The sequence below is a fragment of the Anoplophora glabripennis genome, unplaced genomic scaffold (assembly GCF_000390285.2).
Source record: "Anoplophora glabripennis isolate ALB-LARVAE unplaced genomic scaffold, Agla_2.0 scaffold45, whole genome shotgun sequence".
NCBI classification, from domain to species: Eukaryota; Metazoa; Arthropoda; class Insecta; order Coleoptera; family Cerambycidae; genus Anoplophora; species Anoplophora glabripennis.
Genome location: NW_019416437.1, coordinates 134,224 through 151,271, shown reverse-complemented (window position 1 = coordinate 151,271; position 17,048 = coordinate 134,224). Strand labels below are relative to the sequence as shown.

The 17,048-nt window shown below is 33.9% G+C and overlaps 3 protein-coding genes across 3 annotated transcripts in view; all 3 read right to left on the bottom strand.

Moving 5' to 3' along the window:
• Position 1: 1 nt before the first annotated feature.
• LOC108917103 (conserved oligomeric Golgi complex subunit 7) lies at positions 2 to 11,077 on the bottom strand. Its single transcript, XM_018723545.1, has 8 exons — positions 11,043 to 11,077; positions 10,905 to 10,988; positions 10,545 to 10,845; positions 10,291 to 10,491; positions 9,816 to 10,229; positions 6,788 to 7,548; positions 3,207 to 3,453; positions 2 to 206 (listed from the first exon to the last, which is right to left on the bottom strand). Exons 1-8 carry the CDS (start codon positions 11,043 to 11,045, stop codon positions 34 to 36), a joined length of 2,184 nt encoding a protein of 727 aa, XP_018579061.1. The 5' UTR covers positions 11,046 to 11,077; the 3' UTR covers positions 2 to 33.
• A 5-nt stretch (positions 11,078 to 11,082) lies between these two features.
• LOC108917107 (protein SERAC1-like) lies at positions 11,083 to 12,183 on the bottom strand. The gene is made up of 3 exons (XM_018723550.1): positions 11,671 to 12,183; positions 11,343 to 11,556; positions 11,083 to 11,291 (listed from the first exon to the last, which is right to left on the bottom strand). The coding sequence occupies exons 1-3, from the start codon at positions 11,927 to 11,929 to the stop codon at positions 11,201 to 11,203; spliced, it is 564 nt and encodes a 187-aa protein (XP_018579066.1). The 5' UTR covers positions 11,930 to 12,183; the 3' UTR covers positions 11,083 to 11,200.
• Positions 12,184 to 16,088: 3,905 nt separating this feature from the next.
• The window catches only part of LOC111691534 (sericin-1-like), a 2,825-nt gene continuing 1,865 nt past the window's right edge, over positions 16,089 to 17,048 (bottom strand). Inside the window, exon 2 of the mRNA XM_023454553.1 lies at positions 16,089 to 16,228. Within this exon, the coding sequence (XP_023310321.1) occupies positions 16,089 to 16,228 (140 nt within the window). The remainder of the gene's footprint in view (positions 16,229 to 17,048) is intronic.

Genomic DNA, 17,048 nt, shown 5'->3' with positions numbered 1-17,048 from the left:
ATATTTTTTATCATAATTTATTTACATATAAATTCAGTTCGAGGATTTAATATTCCTCATTTGCCTAACGGCTGCGACGTACCTAGCGGAACATCCGCTGCTTTGGGCCTGGTACTGATCCGTAGGTATCTTGAGCAAGAGTGACAACTGTTGTAAGTTGTCGGTCAAAGATATGCCCAGTTCCTCCAGAATGTTGTTTAGGTAACCTAAAAATGTATGGTTAAATTTTGATAATAAAAACTAAAATTAAGATAAGAAATAAAAGAAAATATTAGTTCCAAACAAATACTGTTTGTAAATATCAACAGGTTGTAATAAAACTATTAATAAAAGTTTTAATTTTACCATCAAACGGAAAATGAGTTTTTACTTTTATTAACTGTCTATTTTACTCGTCGGGTATAGTTATACTAATGAAGAAAAATAATACAATGTGTAATACATCACAAAACAAACAAATTTAATTATATTTCTTTATCTAAGCATTTCCTCTTGAAGTCATGTTTGAGATAAAGGGTGCTAAAGTTAAAAAAGATGTCTCTAAATGCCTTCTAAATAAATGAAGATACTAAAACAAAATTTGAATTTAGGTATGGTTTTGCTGGAGTCGATTGCAAAAGCGCTCGACGGCTACTGTCAGACATGTGCCTTTACTCTAATATACAGGATATTGCACCTAAGAGGGATTCTTCTCTAACTTCGTAACTATAAAATTTATTAAAAAAATGGTTTTAATAAAAGTTGTCTGGAATCATGTGGGCCATGTAAAGAAAATATTTTCAGCTTTACAGGGACGTTCATTTCGCATGGACGCTACATAACTTTGTTATTATAAATATAATACCCTGTATATTATTACATTTTTGAATTCCTTGGTTAATATTAGCTTATTAAATATACAATTGCGACATTCAGTTGTTTTTGAAAAAAAATCACTATTTCAGCTTTCTAAATCAGGCTAGATAGCATCTAAACCGTAATAGGAGAGATTGGTATCAAAATCTCCCATTATCGGATTAATGGTCAATTTTGTTTTTAATGTGTTGGTCGTATGTTGTTTGTCAACGCCCCTTGTGGGGCAGGGGTTGGGGGTGCGGGGGTAAATACGAAAATTGCCCCGTGATCAGATTAATGTCAGCAACTCATAAAATATATTCTATACCTTCGGGGGAGTATGAAAGTTTCTGACAGCCTAGTTGAGGCAGAAGCATTTAAAAAACCTTTTAATGATCTTGAAGGGACGAATATCACCTGTGAAACAGTTTTTGAAGATCTCGAAATGTTTGTACGTCATTTGTACGGCGTAGGTATCACAAAAACTATCCACAAACGCAAAGTTAATGATGTTCGTTTTAGTTTATTTAATCGCCAATACAAAATACCTACTAAATATCAAAGAATTTTTTTTTCAAAAAAAATTTGAAAAATTTCGATGCATCAAATTTACTGCCTTCTCAGCCAGAATTGTATCAATAACTCACGGTGGTCTTGAAGGCGAAAAAAGTTTGTCCCCGATAACGCAAAAATCGGGTCAGAGGGTTCGTTTCCTGGACTCTTAACGATGAAAAATCTGTGAAGAGTGAAATCCCAGCTGATTGCCTACTCGAGTTTTCCATGTAATGCGCCCGTCGCAATACCCCCTGCTTAGTTGTAAAATAGATTGTAGTTGTAAATAGATTAGTTGTAGATATTAAGTGGTGGTGTGAAGTGCGCGAGCAAGGGAAAAACGATGGAGAGAAGGCGGGGAGATTGACGGAAAGGAAAAAAAAAGTCAAGAGATAGACGGAAGAGAGGTGAAAAATCAGGAGCCTGGAGGAATCAGCTGCTGTGTAGCTTCTCCAGGAGATTGCTGACAATCGAGATCCTCCGGGAAAGCTTAAGAGGTGGTCACTGCGGAGTTCACAGTATTCCCCTTGTCGCCAGCCCGCTGTGCCCTAGATACTGCCTGAAGAACACGATTTAAGGCCCTAAGGTCAGCCATCTGTTGCTGTGTCAATACCGAATTTCCCATTCCCGTTTGGAGACGCTGAGCGCCACCGCAGGGTTAGTAGAGTTAGTCGTTTATAAGACGTCCAGCTATTGATGTCATGTGTCATTGGTGTTAACTAATAAATATTATAGTCTGTTACGTATCAGTTTTTTCTGTACCCACACCTATTTATTGATAATTATTGTAAACCTGAACTAATAGGTTTAGGGGGAGTACATCCACCATCGAAATTTTTCAAAATGAAGGGAGCAGAAAGGCCCATAAGGTGTGTGTGTGTATGTGCGTATGTGTATAACCATGGATGGGGGACCCTAAGGTCGTTCAGAAAATGGACTTTTGTCTTAGTACAAAATCCCTTCATTTTTCAGTTATTTCGGCTTTTTTTTCGAAATTTCTGCCATAGGTTACTTTATCGGTCACTACAGCCACAAGAGAACATATTACCTGTCAGTTATTATTTAATTTTATTTAAAAATTACAGTAAATGTTCAAATTGTCTGCCGCTGTCTCTGATGCCGACTCTGCACCTTCTTATGAATGCCCTTCGGAGCTTATGTTTGTATCTTTGCTGACTAACGTAAAATTTATGTTTAAGAATTTTTTAAACAAGAACTATTGCTAGTTAAAAATTCTGAAAAGCATATGATAATAACACAATTCAATAATATTACGCAAAATAACTGAAAGATAATATGTTCTCATGTGACCAATAACGTAATCTATGGCGGAAATATCAAAAAAAAAAAAAACGAAATAATTGAAAAACAAAGGGACTTTGTACTAAGACAAAACTCAATTTTCTGAACGACCTTAGGGTCCCCCATCCACGGTTAAAAGGTTATCCATTATTTACCGAACACCCTGTATATTGGATGAGTTTTCCTGGATAGACCTATATTTCCTTTGGCCTGTGCTGATTACATATTTTTGTTACCATTACATTAAATAAACTGGTAAAATTGTAAAATAATATTAAAAATCACTGCTTGCAATTTTAGATACGGATGGATAAACGTAAAAATATTAAATATATTTCAAAATTTCATTGCTCTTTTCATGTACATTCAGAAAAAAAAAACTGTTGCCGACTTGTATTTCTGAATGCAGCCATTGCTTTTTATAGTGATACTCATTTATTTATTGCAAATGCCCTTTAAATATTTTTCAAATCAAAGTCTCAATTAAATAAATGCATAATACTATTTCTAGTACTTACTGATGTCATGTGCAAGTTGCCTACTAGCAGGTTGGCTCAGCTCACAAATTGATAATATTCTATCGCAGAAACCTTGACATGTACCTCTCGCAACAATCTTTAGAAACACACTAGCCAAACCCCCTTCTCCATCAGCCACACTACTATACTCTTGATCCACTGCTTTAAGGGCACAAGACAGAGATGGGTTTTCCCTAAATAAGAATGGTTCCAGATGTTGAGGTAAGGTCATAAGGTACTGACCGATCTAAAAGTGAAAAATCTTTGAAACTAAAAAAAGGTAAACACATGACAAAAATGAAGGTGCATTTCGATGGAGTATTCGTAAATTATAGCCTAATAAACAAATATTTAATATATTTCGACATTTCCAGTAAATTTTTCATCAAAATCTTATCATTACAAATTTGAACCGATAATTGGGACATGGTTGATGATAACTGGAATGTTTACTTTAGTTTCGGGGTACATATACTGGTTTATATTAAGGCAAGTTACAGAAAAATGCTCAAAATGGCATCCCTTTATTTCAAAACACTTTCTGATTTCAAACAGACAAAAACATATTGTTTCCAGTGATGTAATTTTGAAGAAAATGTAACCCATATACTCAATGCTGTTTGAGCTGATACTTCGTTTCACGTTAAACGTGAATTGTGCATACAAGATTTTTAAAAATATTTTTTAAACGTACTGTATCTTAAAAACGAAGGTTTCAAGGGCAAATACAAAAGAAAATATTCTTAAATTTGACCTTGGCTTGTAATTAAACACCCAGTATAATAATGCATATCTGTGAAGTAAATAATTTCCAAAGTACGTGTAATAGTTATGAATATGCGCACAGTAAAATATTAACAGCCGATTAGTATTTTTATTTTACTTGGTTACTATATAAATAATAGAATCCAAGTATAATACAGTGTAAACTCTTTATAATGTCGTTCGTTATAACGAAAAACTTCCTATAACATAGAAATTAGGTCAATTTGGTTGGTTTATGTCAAAACTCATACATTAATACACTATAGCGCAACAGCCATTCTCTATTACGAAGAATTATGTTCATATTAAGACGCCAGCAAATATTTACAGAAGTATTTAATAGTGTAATTGTTTTTATAATCAGCTTACAAAAGGTTCCGACTAAATCTTTGAGGTGCCGAAATTTCTAAGGAAGACACCCTGAGGTCGCAAACAACTGCCTTGCTTTTGTTATTGTTAATTGCCTTGAACATGTGTGCCATTACTCTTGGATTACATTGTTTCTAGGAAATTTTGATCTCAGTTACTAAATGCACTAGGCACCTATTGTGTATTATCAATCGTAAACCAACCTTGAATCTGTCAAGATGGCCAGTAAAAGAAAAGCGTTATGTGTTAACAAAAAAGTTTGTTTGATATGTGTGATAGGAAAGGGAGAAAAGAAAAGTCTACTGTTGCTACCATTTGGAAAAACAAAGAAGCAATTCTACAGGCGGAACTGCAGGGAGTGTCTACTAAAAAATTAAGGAAGCCAAATTTCAAAGACTTAGATCAAGCAATGTTGTCGTGGTTTAACAATCAGCGCCAGAATAATGTACCCATCTCGGGGCCAATTGTTAAAGCCAAGGCTGAGAAGTTTGCCGAACAACTAGGCATTACTGACTTTAAAGCATCAGAAGGTTGGCTTGAAAAATTTAAGCACCGTCATAACATTACCTATGGTAAAATGAACGGAGAGGCGTGAGATGTCGATATGAATGTGACTAACGACTGGATTAATAACGTGTGGCCTAAATTAATGGATAGTGAGCAAATGACATTTTCAATGCTGATGAAACGGGGCATTTTTTCAAGATTACGTCTGACAAAACTTTTAAATTCATAGGAGAAAAATGTGTGGGAGGAAAACTCTAAAGAGTGTATTACCATTCTAGTAGCTGCCAATATGAGTGGTACGAAAAGGAGAAGGGTCTTAGTTATAGGCAAATCAAAAAACCCTCGGTGTTTCAAGAACATAAAACAATTGCCAGTCACATATAAAGCAAACAAGTCAGCTTGGATGACATCGTAGTTCTTTGAAGAAGTTAGAAAATGGGATGCTGAATTAAAGGGACGGAAAATCTTACTTCTAGTAGACAATTGCCCTTCTCACCCTTTTATAACCAATCTTGGAAACATAGAGTTAGCATTTTTTCCAGCAAATCCAACCAGTACCTTGCAGCCGATGGATCGGAGTGCGATTAAAAGTCTAAAGGGTCACTATAGAAGGAAATTGTTGATGGAACTGATCGAAACTAACGGCAAGACCTCGATTAATATACTACAAGCCATAAATTTCATATCGAAAGCCTGGAAAGAGGTAACAGCAGCAACCATATAGCATTATTTTCGTCACACAGGACTATGTAACAGTCAGACAGTAGAAACAGAGCAGTTTGGTAGTGAGGATAATCTACCACTGAGTGATTGGATTAAACAATTCAGCATACAATTTCTGCGAAGATTTACAAACATACGAAAATATAGATCAGGACCTGGCCACAACCGCTTCACTCACTGATGAAGACGTTATTGATTCAGTGTCAAAAAGTAAAGAGGAATCAAATGAAGATAATGAAGATGATAAAGTGGACAATTCTGAACCATCACCAACTGTTCAACAAGGACTTGATGCCACCGAACTCATCAAAAAATTCTTATCGTTTCATGAATATGATTCCACCACATCCCAAGACATGCATAAAATACTTAAAAAAATACAAAACAAATATTGGCATAGCAAAAAAAAGTCAGGCAAAGTTAACAGAGTATATGTGTTTGGAATAATTTAATTACCTATTGAAAGTACATAATAAAATTAGAAATTATTGTAATTGGTGAAATTTGGTTATTTTTCCTTCTTCCCTCCATATAACAAAAACTCTGTATAACGAAAAAAAATCCCCGGTCCCTTAAGATTCGTTAAAGAGTCTACACTGTACATAAATGCACAATATGGTGTTAATTATTTGTGAACATTGCTGGGAACACGGCTTTTTTTTATCAGTAATAATTTTTCAAAAATTAGTAACATGTATTCCCCACTTGTCCCCAAGCCCTTCTTAGTTACTATGCAAATTAAATCCTTCAATGAATTTTTTAGCAAGGCTCTGTGGGGGCCCCTGGTCTTATGTTTATTTCGGTTCTTGTTGCTAAAGCTGCTACGGACAACATTTCTTCGACAATGGTGATCCTTTGAGACATTTCATTGTTGCCTTTGTAGTTGGTAGCAGGTCGCATACAATGCTTTCAAACATTTTGTCATTTTTACTGCTGGCATACCCAGTGGTGACTGTCTGCAAATGCTTTACTCAGATGTGGCTTTAGAACCAACAAGAACCGAAATGAACATCAGGGCGAGCCTAGTGATTCGGACAGCAGATCTGCCCCCACAGAACAGCCTGAGAACAACGGAGGTCAAAGATTCCATATTAATTGACATCATTTTGCATTACTGTTTTATACCTAGCAACTCATATACCGGGATATGCAACTTTGTAAATAATATAAATACGCAAATAAACTGTTACATATACAAATCATAGAAGTTAACCCACCTGTGTAATGTACTCTTGAGGGGAGAAACTATAATCTGGCAAATCAGAATTGTGTAAACTGGAATTAGCAAATTGGGCCCATGTTTGAGAAGACTGAACAACATCCAAATGTAGCGAAATAGGTGTAAAAACAACTTGGTAAGTGGTATGGTGAATATCGGAACAAAGCTTATTAAATTCAGTAGTTACGTGGTCAAGTAGAGATAGCTGGGTACCTTCTGTCACGCATTTTATTAGAGAATCTAACTCTTTTAAATCTGTTGGATTTAATAGTAAATATTTATAATCCACAAATGCCTCCTTTGATGTCAGATCCAGAACGGAATTAGTTAAATCCTTTTCTAATTGCTGGAGTTTTAACAAAACATCCCCTGTGTTCTGTAAAAGTGACAGACATAATTGAAAAGTATTCCAGTCTTCCTCAGACTTTTTACTTCTATCAATTTGCCTCAACGCTACTCTATAAAAATCTGCGTAACCTAGTAGAAAAGCTCTTAGTGCAATAAGTAAGCCACAGTAACCGCAGTTCTCTGTGATTTGTTGACACCTCTTTTTTGCTGCATTGGCGATGTCAATCACCGACGTAATACTTAAACCTAATGCCTGAATGGTATCTGGCAACTCCTCCTTCATACAATTTAATGTGGACAGCTGTTTCATTAGGTTCGCCTGTTCATATGCCGCATATTTGTTTACGTAACTGATCAAATGGTTGTATATTGCTTTTAACAATTTGTTTGTCATGTCCGTATCTGGTTTTCCTAAAATAAACACTCTATCAAATAATAATATGTAAATGGAAAATATTCATAGGTATTAGTCTTCTACCTACACAATTCTACAGGAATTGCCTAATTAAAAACAACGAAAAGTTCATAACGGATTTGCAGAAGTTTTGTTTTTGAGATACACAGTGATAATTTTTTTTGTTTTATTAAAATATCACCTTATAGGAGGAATTTTGCAACAAGGGGTATACTGCTCAAGTTGTATATTACAAAACTTGAATAGTTAGTTATATAGACATAAAAAAATATATTTATCCAATACTTCTATATAATGATACTATAATTTCTTTGGTTTTAAAGGAATAATGTGGCCTATAAATCACTAGCGAGTTTAAAGTCATAAGTCACTACTGAGTTATGATTTATAACCCACTAGTGAGTTACAGAAATCATATGACCCTCGCATCTTTTGTAATATATAAAGATACAATAATTTCGTTAAATTACTTTTTCTGACATTGACAACTTGAAATTTTAAGTTACTTTTATTTATTATTAAAACGAAATTCTATGAGTGTCGGATAAAATTTTGTATGGCACTCATGTGTTACATCATATAAGTCACTTGGGAACATTTGACGTGTATCTCGAAAACGAAAGACCGGAGAGAAAAATGGAAGAGGAAAGAAATGTTTATTTTCTCAAAAGGAATTTACAGTTTTCCGTTGTGACACTTAATTAGGAACACCCTGTATAAGGCGTTAATAAAGTACGTCGACAAATTTTAAGGGACCATCCTCCCACCGATTTTAAACTAAAACGGTTAGATATATGAACATGGATCCACAAATCGATAATTTTCAAAATACAAGGTGTTGAAATTAAAAAAGGTCATTATTTCTAAGATACATCTGAAATAAATTATGAAATTGAGGCTAATGATTAATTTAATTAAAAGTAAAAATCCATTGTACTCAAGGTACAAATGTTTGTAACAGTGACGGAGATAATGGGAGTAGCTCTCATTGAAAACGTCAGAAATTCAACTGCACTGGTTATTTTGAAACCATTTTCGATTTATTATTTTTTTAACTTTTTCTGCTAGAAATATAATCTAATCATGATAAGTCAGAAAAAAACAATTGTACCCATTATTTTGTAGATCTTTTCATTATTACATCCCATTTAAAATCGTAAGAAAAATATCATATGAACTTTTTGTGCAAAACAAGACTTCTAATGTTATGTTAGGTTTATTGAAATGCTTGCTAAAATTATTAAATTTAAGATAACAAGAACGGACACACTGACTGTCATTTACAGTTAGAGATAAATACAGAGCCTTCATAAATGTTTACAAGCCACGTAACTACTAATTTTATTTGGAACAGTAATTTTATTTCCTTCATACTAGCCATTAAATTTTGGTAAAATTAAAAATTATTAAAATAGTAAGATCAAGGTTATATTAAAACACAACGTTCTGTTTCATCAGATGTGATTGGAGAAATTTTTCACGAGATACTATTCAACCAATCAGCGATCACATTATCTTGAGCATAGACGTACCAGTTTGTCATTGGTTATTATAAACGGGTCATTAATATTGGTGACACCAAGATCTAGGGAATTTTCGTTACCAATTGTGCAATGTTGGGTTGCCTAAGCTAGGCGGTCACGTGGCTTGTAAACATTTATGAAAACTTTGTAGTACAACTGGTTGATGTCTCCAGACAATATCACATCAGATGGTAGATCTTGGTTAACTAGGTGGTAATAACCAAGAAGACAATAGAATTAGTAGAATACTGTTCGGTAACATTTGCGATTATCAACAAATTTTAAAATTATAAATCATATTTATTACTAGTGTTGTAAAATAATCAAGAATTTATTTTTGGAGAGTTTTCACCAACCGCAAACGAAAATAAGGCTGTGTTCAGCGAATGGTCGGACCAGTTCGGTCAAACTTCTTTAGTCAAACAATTCGCTGAATGGCCTTTAGTAACTGTATTAAAACCTGCCCGATATTCCCAATCAGCTGATTGGGCTGACCAACGAAATATTTGTCTGATGAACGACTTCGACCGGACCACAGCCTAAGAAAGGATAAACCGGAAGAAATTTATATTCTACATATAATTGTTATTATAAAATTAAAATGCGAATTTTAATTAAAATTTTCATTATTCTCAAAATACTCCAAAGAGAACTTTTGTGCACAATGGTTTTTTTTTGTGCAAACATTCACGAATATTCTCAAGTACACATTGACATCACTTTCACCTTACGACACTTACCTTGTGAAGTATGGTTTACAACATTCATCAGATTGTCTGCAAACTGTTTAGTGGTCTGTTTCACGTCATACAAAAACGACAACTTTTCCGAGACTTGTTTCAGAGCAGCATCAATACATTCATTTAAGCTTGGGTCTAAGGATGATAAAACGTCAATGTATATGTCAATCAAGGCATTTACTGCGGACTCGTTTGAGAAAACTTGATTAAACCAACGATGCTGAGTGTGCCAGTTCGATAAAAGTACACTGTAATAGTTATGTATCCATTGAACAACCGACTCATCTTGTTCAATTTCCAATTGATTTCTCCATTTTTGCAACAAAATGTCTTTTTGGCATTTATGATAATACTTCATTAACTGTGGTAAACGACTGATGGAGGTAAATATTCTCACATACATCTGTGCCTGTTCTAAAATTAAACAAAAAATTATAATCAAGAGATTATTGCTTAAAAAAATGACAGATAATACCTATATTATTTGAATTGAAGGCTTGAACGATAGCAGGGCTTGCTATAGCTTCTAATCTATTTTTTAAACCTTCTAGCTGAAGTTTTCTATCCTCATAATCGGCTACACTAACCAGGAGTTTTAACGAATTTTGCATACCTAATATTTTGCTGGAAATATTTTCTACATTTTTCGAATCAAAGACTTCCTCTAAATCGTTTACTGAAATACGTCACTGGTTACACATTCTAATTAATACTTTATATACAGTGTACCTAATACAGTCCAGTTATCACTTTCATGGAGACCCTGTTTGGCAATATTCAACATGTTTTTCAAAAAATCTAACTTTTCTATTGTATTGATGGATTCTCCAGTATCATGTTCAATTTTTTCTATTTCTTCTCTCACTGCAGCCATTTTTTCCTTCAAAACTAATGCTTCTTGTTGTAAATTTTTCGTATCTCGCATAATCTTTGGCAGAGACGCTAATACCTGTTGACTCGTTTCTTCCAATGCATTATTTACTTGCTGCACATAAAGTTGTAACTTCATAACCAAAGACATTGTATAATTCTGGAAATTAAGAATATCAGAACAAAGTGAATTTAAATTAATATGATATTTATACATACTTCTTTTCGGTTTTCCGTATTTTTCAGAATGTCATTTATCCAGGCTTTCGTATCAAAATCATCACTAGAAAAGGAGCTGATATCCTACAAATTGAAAAATTTATACTACCGAATTCGATAAATAAATTTAAAACTCACCATGTTTATTGTACTTTTATTTTCTAAAAAAACAGGAATTCCATTATACTTTGATAAATTAAAATAAACTACGTCATATTTACAGTGTCAAAAATCAAAAAACCTAACCTAAATTGCTTTAAATGGTACACAAATTGCGGGAAAATTAAATTAAAACACTAAGAAAATTTTTGTTCGTCATCTGGTGGTTCAAGTTCTTTTAAAATCTGTCGTATCATAGATACTACTTTTTGGTAAAGAAATGAGTATCTGTAAAAAGTAATGCATAGATAAAACGTTTTTTGTCATCAATACCATTACCTTATTGCTGGTTTGCAAATACCAAGATGATCCTGAGGCACTTCAAAATATTCACCAACTCCTGGATGACCCGACTCTGGTTCTACTAATAAAAAGTTGAACTTCATGGCCGTTACAACCGTAGCCTTAGTTTCCACAAATGTAACGATCTTTACAGGAAGCGACTTAACGATGTCAAGAAAATTTTCATGGATCATTTTCAACTGAGGAGAATCTAAAACAATGGTTAAAACAGAAATGAATAAAAATAATTTACCTTAAAAAAAATAAAAATTTAAAGAAAATATATTTTTATTATTTCTTATTAACATACTCTTTTGATGCTTACTTTGGCGTAGTTCCTGAACCTCAACTGAAGGCCACAACAATAAAGCAGTGGCTTGGCTTAAATTTGCTATTCTTGAGCCAAAGTGAGGTGTACTATAAAACACGATACCTTTTGTATTTAGACACACATTTTTTACATTTGGATCTTCATTCTGGAAAGCTGAAAAATACACAGGGTGACAACATGGGAAAAGGCCATACTTCAAAGCTGGCCTACTTGAATGAAAATAAACCAATAAGATTAAGTTCTTTGGAATCATTTTATTTCTTTAAAAAAATAGGAATTTCAAAATGATATAATTAGATTGTAGTAGTCGAGGATGGTGTTTTTTACCATATATATATTTTTTTGTTTTAGTAGAAATCGTCATAAAATTTTATACCGTAGTTGCACAAAACAACATTTAGAGGCCTATATCTCAGTAGTTGACTTTCGAATAGAGAAGCGTTGATTTAAATTGTAAAAAACGTTTAAAATAACTATAAATTATACCTTTTTTATAGCAAATAAAACGAGATTCTATAAAATATCTCTCGTTTTTCAGAAAATATCTACCGATAAAAGAAATATAAAAAACAAAAAAATTTTTATTTCTGGCCACCTCTAGGTAAAAAATAAGGCAATGTTTATGTTTGGCTACCCCAAAATCCTTCCTGCACCAAATTTAGAAAGACCTTAAAAATTTATTAAATTAACTAATATAAATCAGTTTATTTTTACCAAAACCTACAACTATACAGGGTGATTCACAACTTATCCAAAAAAATTTGGGAATAGATGTAGCATGAGAAATGGTGACAATATCGTAAAAAAAATTTTGTAAAATCCTTATAGTTTCCGAGAAAAAAATTATTGAAATTGTAGTATATTCAACCATTACATAGCTAGACAACTGTAGTCTCTAGCGTTATTCGCAATGCGCATGGAGAGCCACTTCAAATACTAAAATCCAATTTAACAATCGTCGTTGAGATAGTGTTTACCTGTTATCTGTGGTGTTTACAATAGTTTTTTAGTAGTTAGTGTCAAAAATGGCTTGCGTGTATAGCAACTCGGAGTTGATGGACATCATTTTAATTATGGTGAAGCATTTGTGTTATGGTGAAGCAAGACAACATTTGTGTTAGTTAGTAGAAACTGAGGAAGACGGAGCCAAATGTGTTTACACGTCGGTGGATAAAATTTTGAACAGTTGTTGTAACATCTGGTATGTCAAATTAGTTTATTATTTAAAACCACAAATTAATTTTATTAATTAATAATAACAATAACGGCAAAAGCAGTTGAATTTGCTGATATAAAACATCAGGTGCTATAAAATTTTATTTATTCCTTTCCTTGTGAAAGTTTTTGTCTGTTCATATCACACTTTGCCGCCATGCCGGTCGCATTGTGCGGGGTCAGGTTTTACAGTGGACCAGTTTCCAGTGCCGTGCAGAAGTGTATTTTTAAATCATTTTCGAACTGCCCTTTTTGATTTTTTCTTTACAAAATTGTATTTGTAATCCCCTGTACATCCAAAAAATTTTTTTGGATAAGTTCTGAATCACCCTGTAGAAGGCATAATGTAAAATGAACTTACTGAATTTCCAAAATACTTAGCAACATGGAAATTTTGATGTTCTTAATGACATCGTCTCCTAGTGCCTCCGCCACAAATACCTCTAATATTTTCTAATATTTCAGAGAATGAGTAAGTTAATTTTTTTTTGGGAACATTTAATATCTATCTTGACAACGACTGAGACTTCGAAATAAGTTTATAAGACAATATCATTATTTTTATTATTAATATCCGCTCCCTAAGTCTGATAGATTAAAAATGAAACACCCTGTATATTATGGTGTCTGAATTTATTGCACCCTATTTGGTTTTTAAACTATGTTTAAATGATATTTTATTTGGTTTCTTGCATTGTATTTAGTAATTTGTATTTTGAAAGAATCTATTGTGCTTGACGTTTTTTGTGTATACAGGGTCATTCACATAATAATCTATCTTATTTTTTACCTCTAGGAAAAAAAGGTATAAGTTTTTGGAAATTTCCATGCAATATCACCATCACAAAAAAAAATTCACCGTTGCATTTTGAAGGCACAAACCAAACTTTAGTTTTTCTAAATGGAACACCCTGTATATTTGTTATTTTATTCATTAACAAAAAAACTGTGAAGGAAACGGTTTTAGAATAAAACAATGAATGAGGTAACGTGTGGGCGTGTACAGCCGTGATCAATAATGTGCCTTTGAATGATTCCCAAAAACCGACACTAAGCCGATTATGAGCCAGCCTTCATCAGTGTCATCTAATTGTGGCCAGGCAAGGCTAGTATGGACTATCATGAAGAAAAGTCATTACATGGTCAATAAACACTACCACTACTACTACTACTACTACTACTACTACTACTACTACTACTACTACTACTACTACTACTACTACTACTACTACTACTACTACTACTACTACTACTACTACTACTACTACTACTACTACTACTACTACTACTACTACTACNCATCATCATCGTTGCCTTAGATTAGATGCCGTTGTTATTGCTGTTATTGATCTTGCTGGTGCTCATGCTTCTGTTGTTGTTGTCGTCGTTGTTGTTGCCGTGGTTGTAGTACTAGTTCTAGTTAACGCTGCAGTTGCAGTCGTTGTTATTGATTCTATTGGTAACAACAGCAACAGCTACAACAACAATAACAGTAATAACAACAGCAGCAGCAACAGTGACTAAAGCACACTCCTTTAATCTATAATCAGAATATTCCTAGAAGTAGTCAGAGATTGCTTACTGTAGTAGTCAAAACATTCCTTCGTAACTCGATAGAACGCTTCGTATCGTTATCGTCCGTTATCAACATCGTTGCCTTAGATTAGATGCCGTTGCTATTGCTGTTATTGATCTTGCTGGTGCCTATACTTCTGTTGTTGTTGTTGCCGTAGTAGTTGCCGTAGTAGTTGTAGTACTAGTTCTAGTTAACGCTGCAGTTGCAGTAGTTGNTCGTATCCTCCTTACGCATACTGTCGACTAAGGAAACCAGTTCAAGTAACAAGATTTAAGAGCGTTATCAACATCGTTGCCTTAGAATAGATGCCGTTGTTATTGCTTTTATTGATCTTGCTGGTGTTTATTTATTTATTTAACAAAGTATACTCAACAGGCATAGCCCAATTACAGAGTATATGAAATACGAAATACAGAGTATGTAACAATATTAAAGTTAACAAGTATAAGATATAAACTTAAAACAAATCATTTAACATTAGCTTTAAGGACTTACTACTAGCGTTGAATACATCACAATGATTTTGTATATTGTTGTAAATTGTACATAATCCAAACAGTGAAGAATTTAAGTGGTAATTTGTGGTAGCTGTTGGTAAGTGAAAAGTCCTATAAATTCTAGTAGGGTGCGAAGGTACATTCAATTGTAATAAAGAAAGAAACTTACAATTATCCACCATACCATGTATCATTTTATGCAAATATATGACATGATTACATTTTCTACGACTTTCAAGCAATTTAAGATCACACTTTTCCCTTAACATTGACTTTTCTTGAATATAATCGTAAATTCCATTCTCTTTATAATATAATTACTTACAACACTTTATGCTTCTGTTGTTGTTGTCGTCGACGTTGTTACAGTAGTAACTAGTAGTTGTAGCACTAGTTCTAGTCAACGCTGCAATTGCCGTCGTTATTGATTCTATTGATAACAACAGCAACAGCTACAACAACAACAACGACTATAACAACAACAGAAGCATAAGCACCAGCAAGATAAATAACAGCAATAACAACGGCATCTAATCTAAGGCAACGATGTTGATAACGCTCTTAAATATTGTTACTTGAACTGGTTTCCTTAGTCGACAGTATGCGTAAGGAGAATACGAAACGTTCTATAGAGTTAGGAAGGAATGCTTTGACTACTACAGTAAGGAATCTCTGACTACTTAGGAATACTCTGATTATAGATTAAAGGAGTGTGCTTTAGTTGTCACTGTTGCCGCTCCGTTGGTGTTGTTACTGTTGTTGTTGTTGAAGCTGTTGCTGTTGTTACTAATAGAATCAATAACAACGACTGAAACTGCAGCGTTAACTAGAACTAGTACTACAACTACTACTACTACTACTACGGCAACAACAACGACGACAACAACAATAGAAGCATAAGCACCAGCAAGATCAATAACAGCAATAACAACGGCAACTAATCTAAGGCAACGATGTTGATAACACTCTTAAATCTTGTTACTTGAACTGGTTTCCTTAGTCGACACTATGCGTAAGGAGGATACGAAGCGTTCTATCGAGTTACGAAGGAATGCTTTGACTACTACAGTAAGGAATCTCTGACTACCTTGGAATACTCTGATTATACATTAAAGGAGTGTGCTTTAGTTGTCACTGTTGCTGCTGCTCTTGGTGTTGTTACTGTTGTTGTTGTTGTAGCTGTTGCTGTTGTTATCACTAGAATCAATAACAACGAATGCAACTGCAGCGTTAACTAGAACTAGTACTACAACTACCACTATTACTACGGCAACAACAACGACAACCACAACAACAGAAGCATAAGCACCAGCAAGATCAATAACAGAAATAACAACGGCATCTAATCTAAGGCAACGATCTTGATAACGCTCTTAAATCTTGTTACTTGAACTGGTTTCTTTAGTCGACACTATGCGTAAGGAGGATACGAAGCGTTCTATCGAGTTACGAAGGAATGCTTTGTCTACTACAGTAAGGAATCTCTGACTACCTAGGAATACTCTGATTATACATTAAAGGAGTGTGCTTTAGTTGTCACTGTTGCTTCTGCTATTGGTGTTGTTACTGTTGTTGTTGTTGTAGCTGTTGCTGTTGTTATCACTATAGAATCAATAACAACGAATGCAACTGTAGCGTTAACTAGAACTAGTGCTACAACTACTAGTACTATTACGGAAACAACAACAACAGAAGTATAGGCACCAGCAAGATCAATAACAGCAATAACAACGGCATGTAATCTAAGGCAACGATTTAGATAACTCTTTTAAATCTTGTTACTTGAATTGGTTTCCTTAGTGGACAGTATGCGTAAGGAAGATACGAAGCGTTCTATCGAGTTAGGAAGGAATGCTTTGACTACTACAATAAGGAATCTCTGACTACATAGGAATACTCTAATTATAGATTAAAGGAGTGTGCTTTAGTTGTCATTGTTGCTGCTGCTGTTAGTGTTGTTACTGCTGTTGTTGTTGTAGCTGTTGCTGATGGTACCAATAGAATCAATAACAACGACTGCAACTGCAGCGTTAACTAGAACTAGTACTACAACTACTACGGCAACAACAACGACGATAACAACA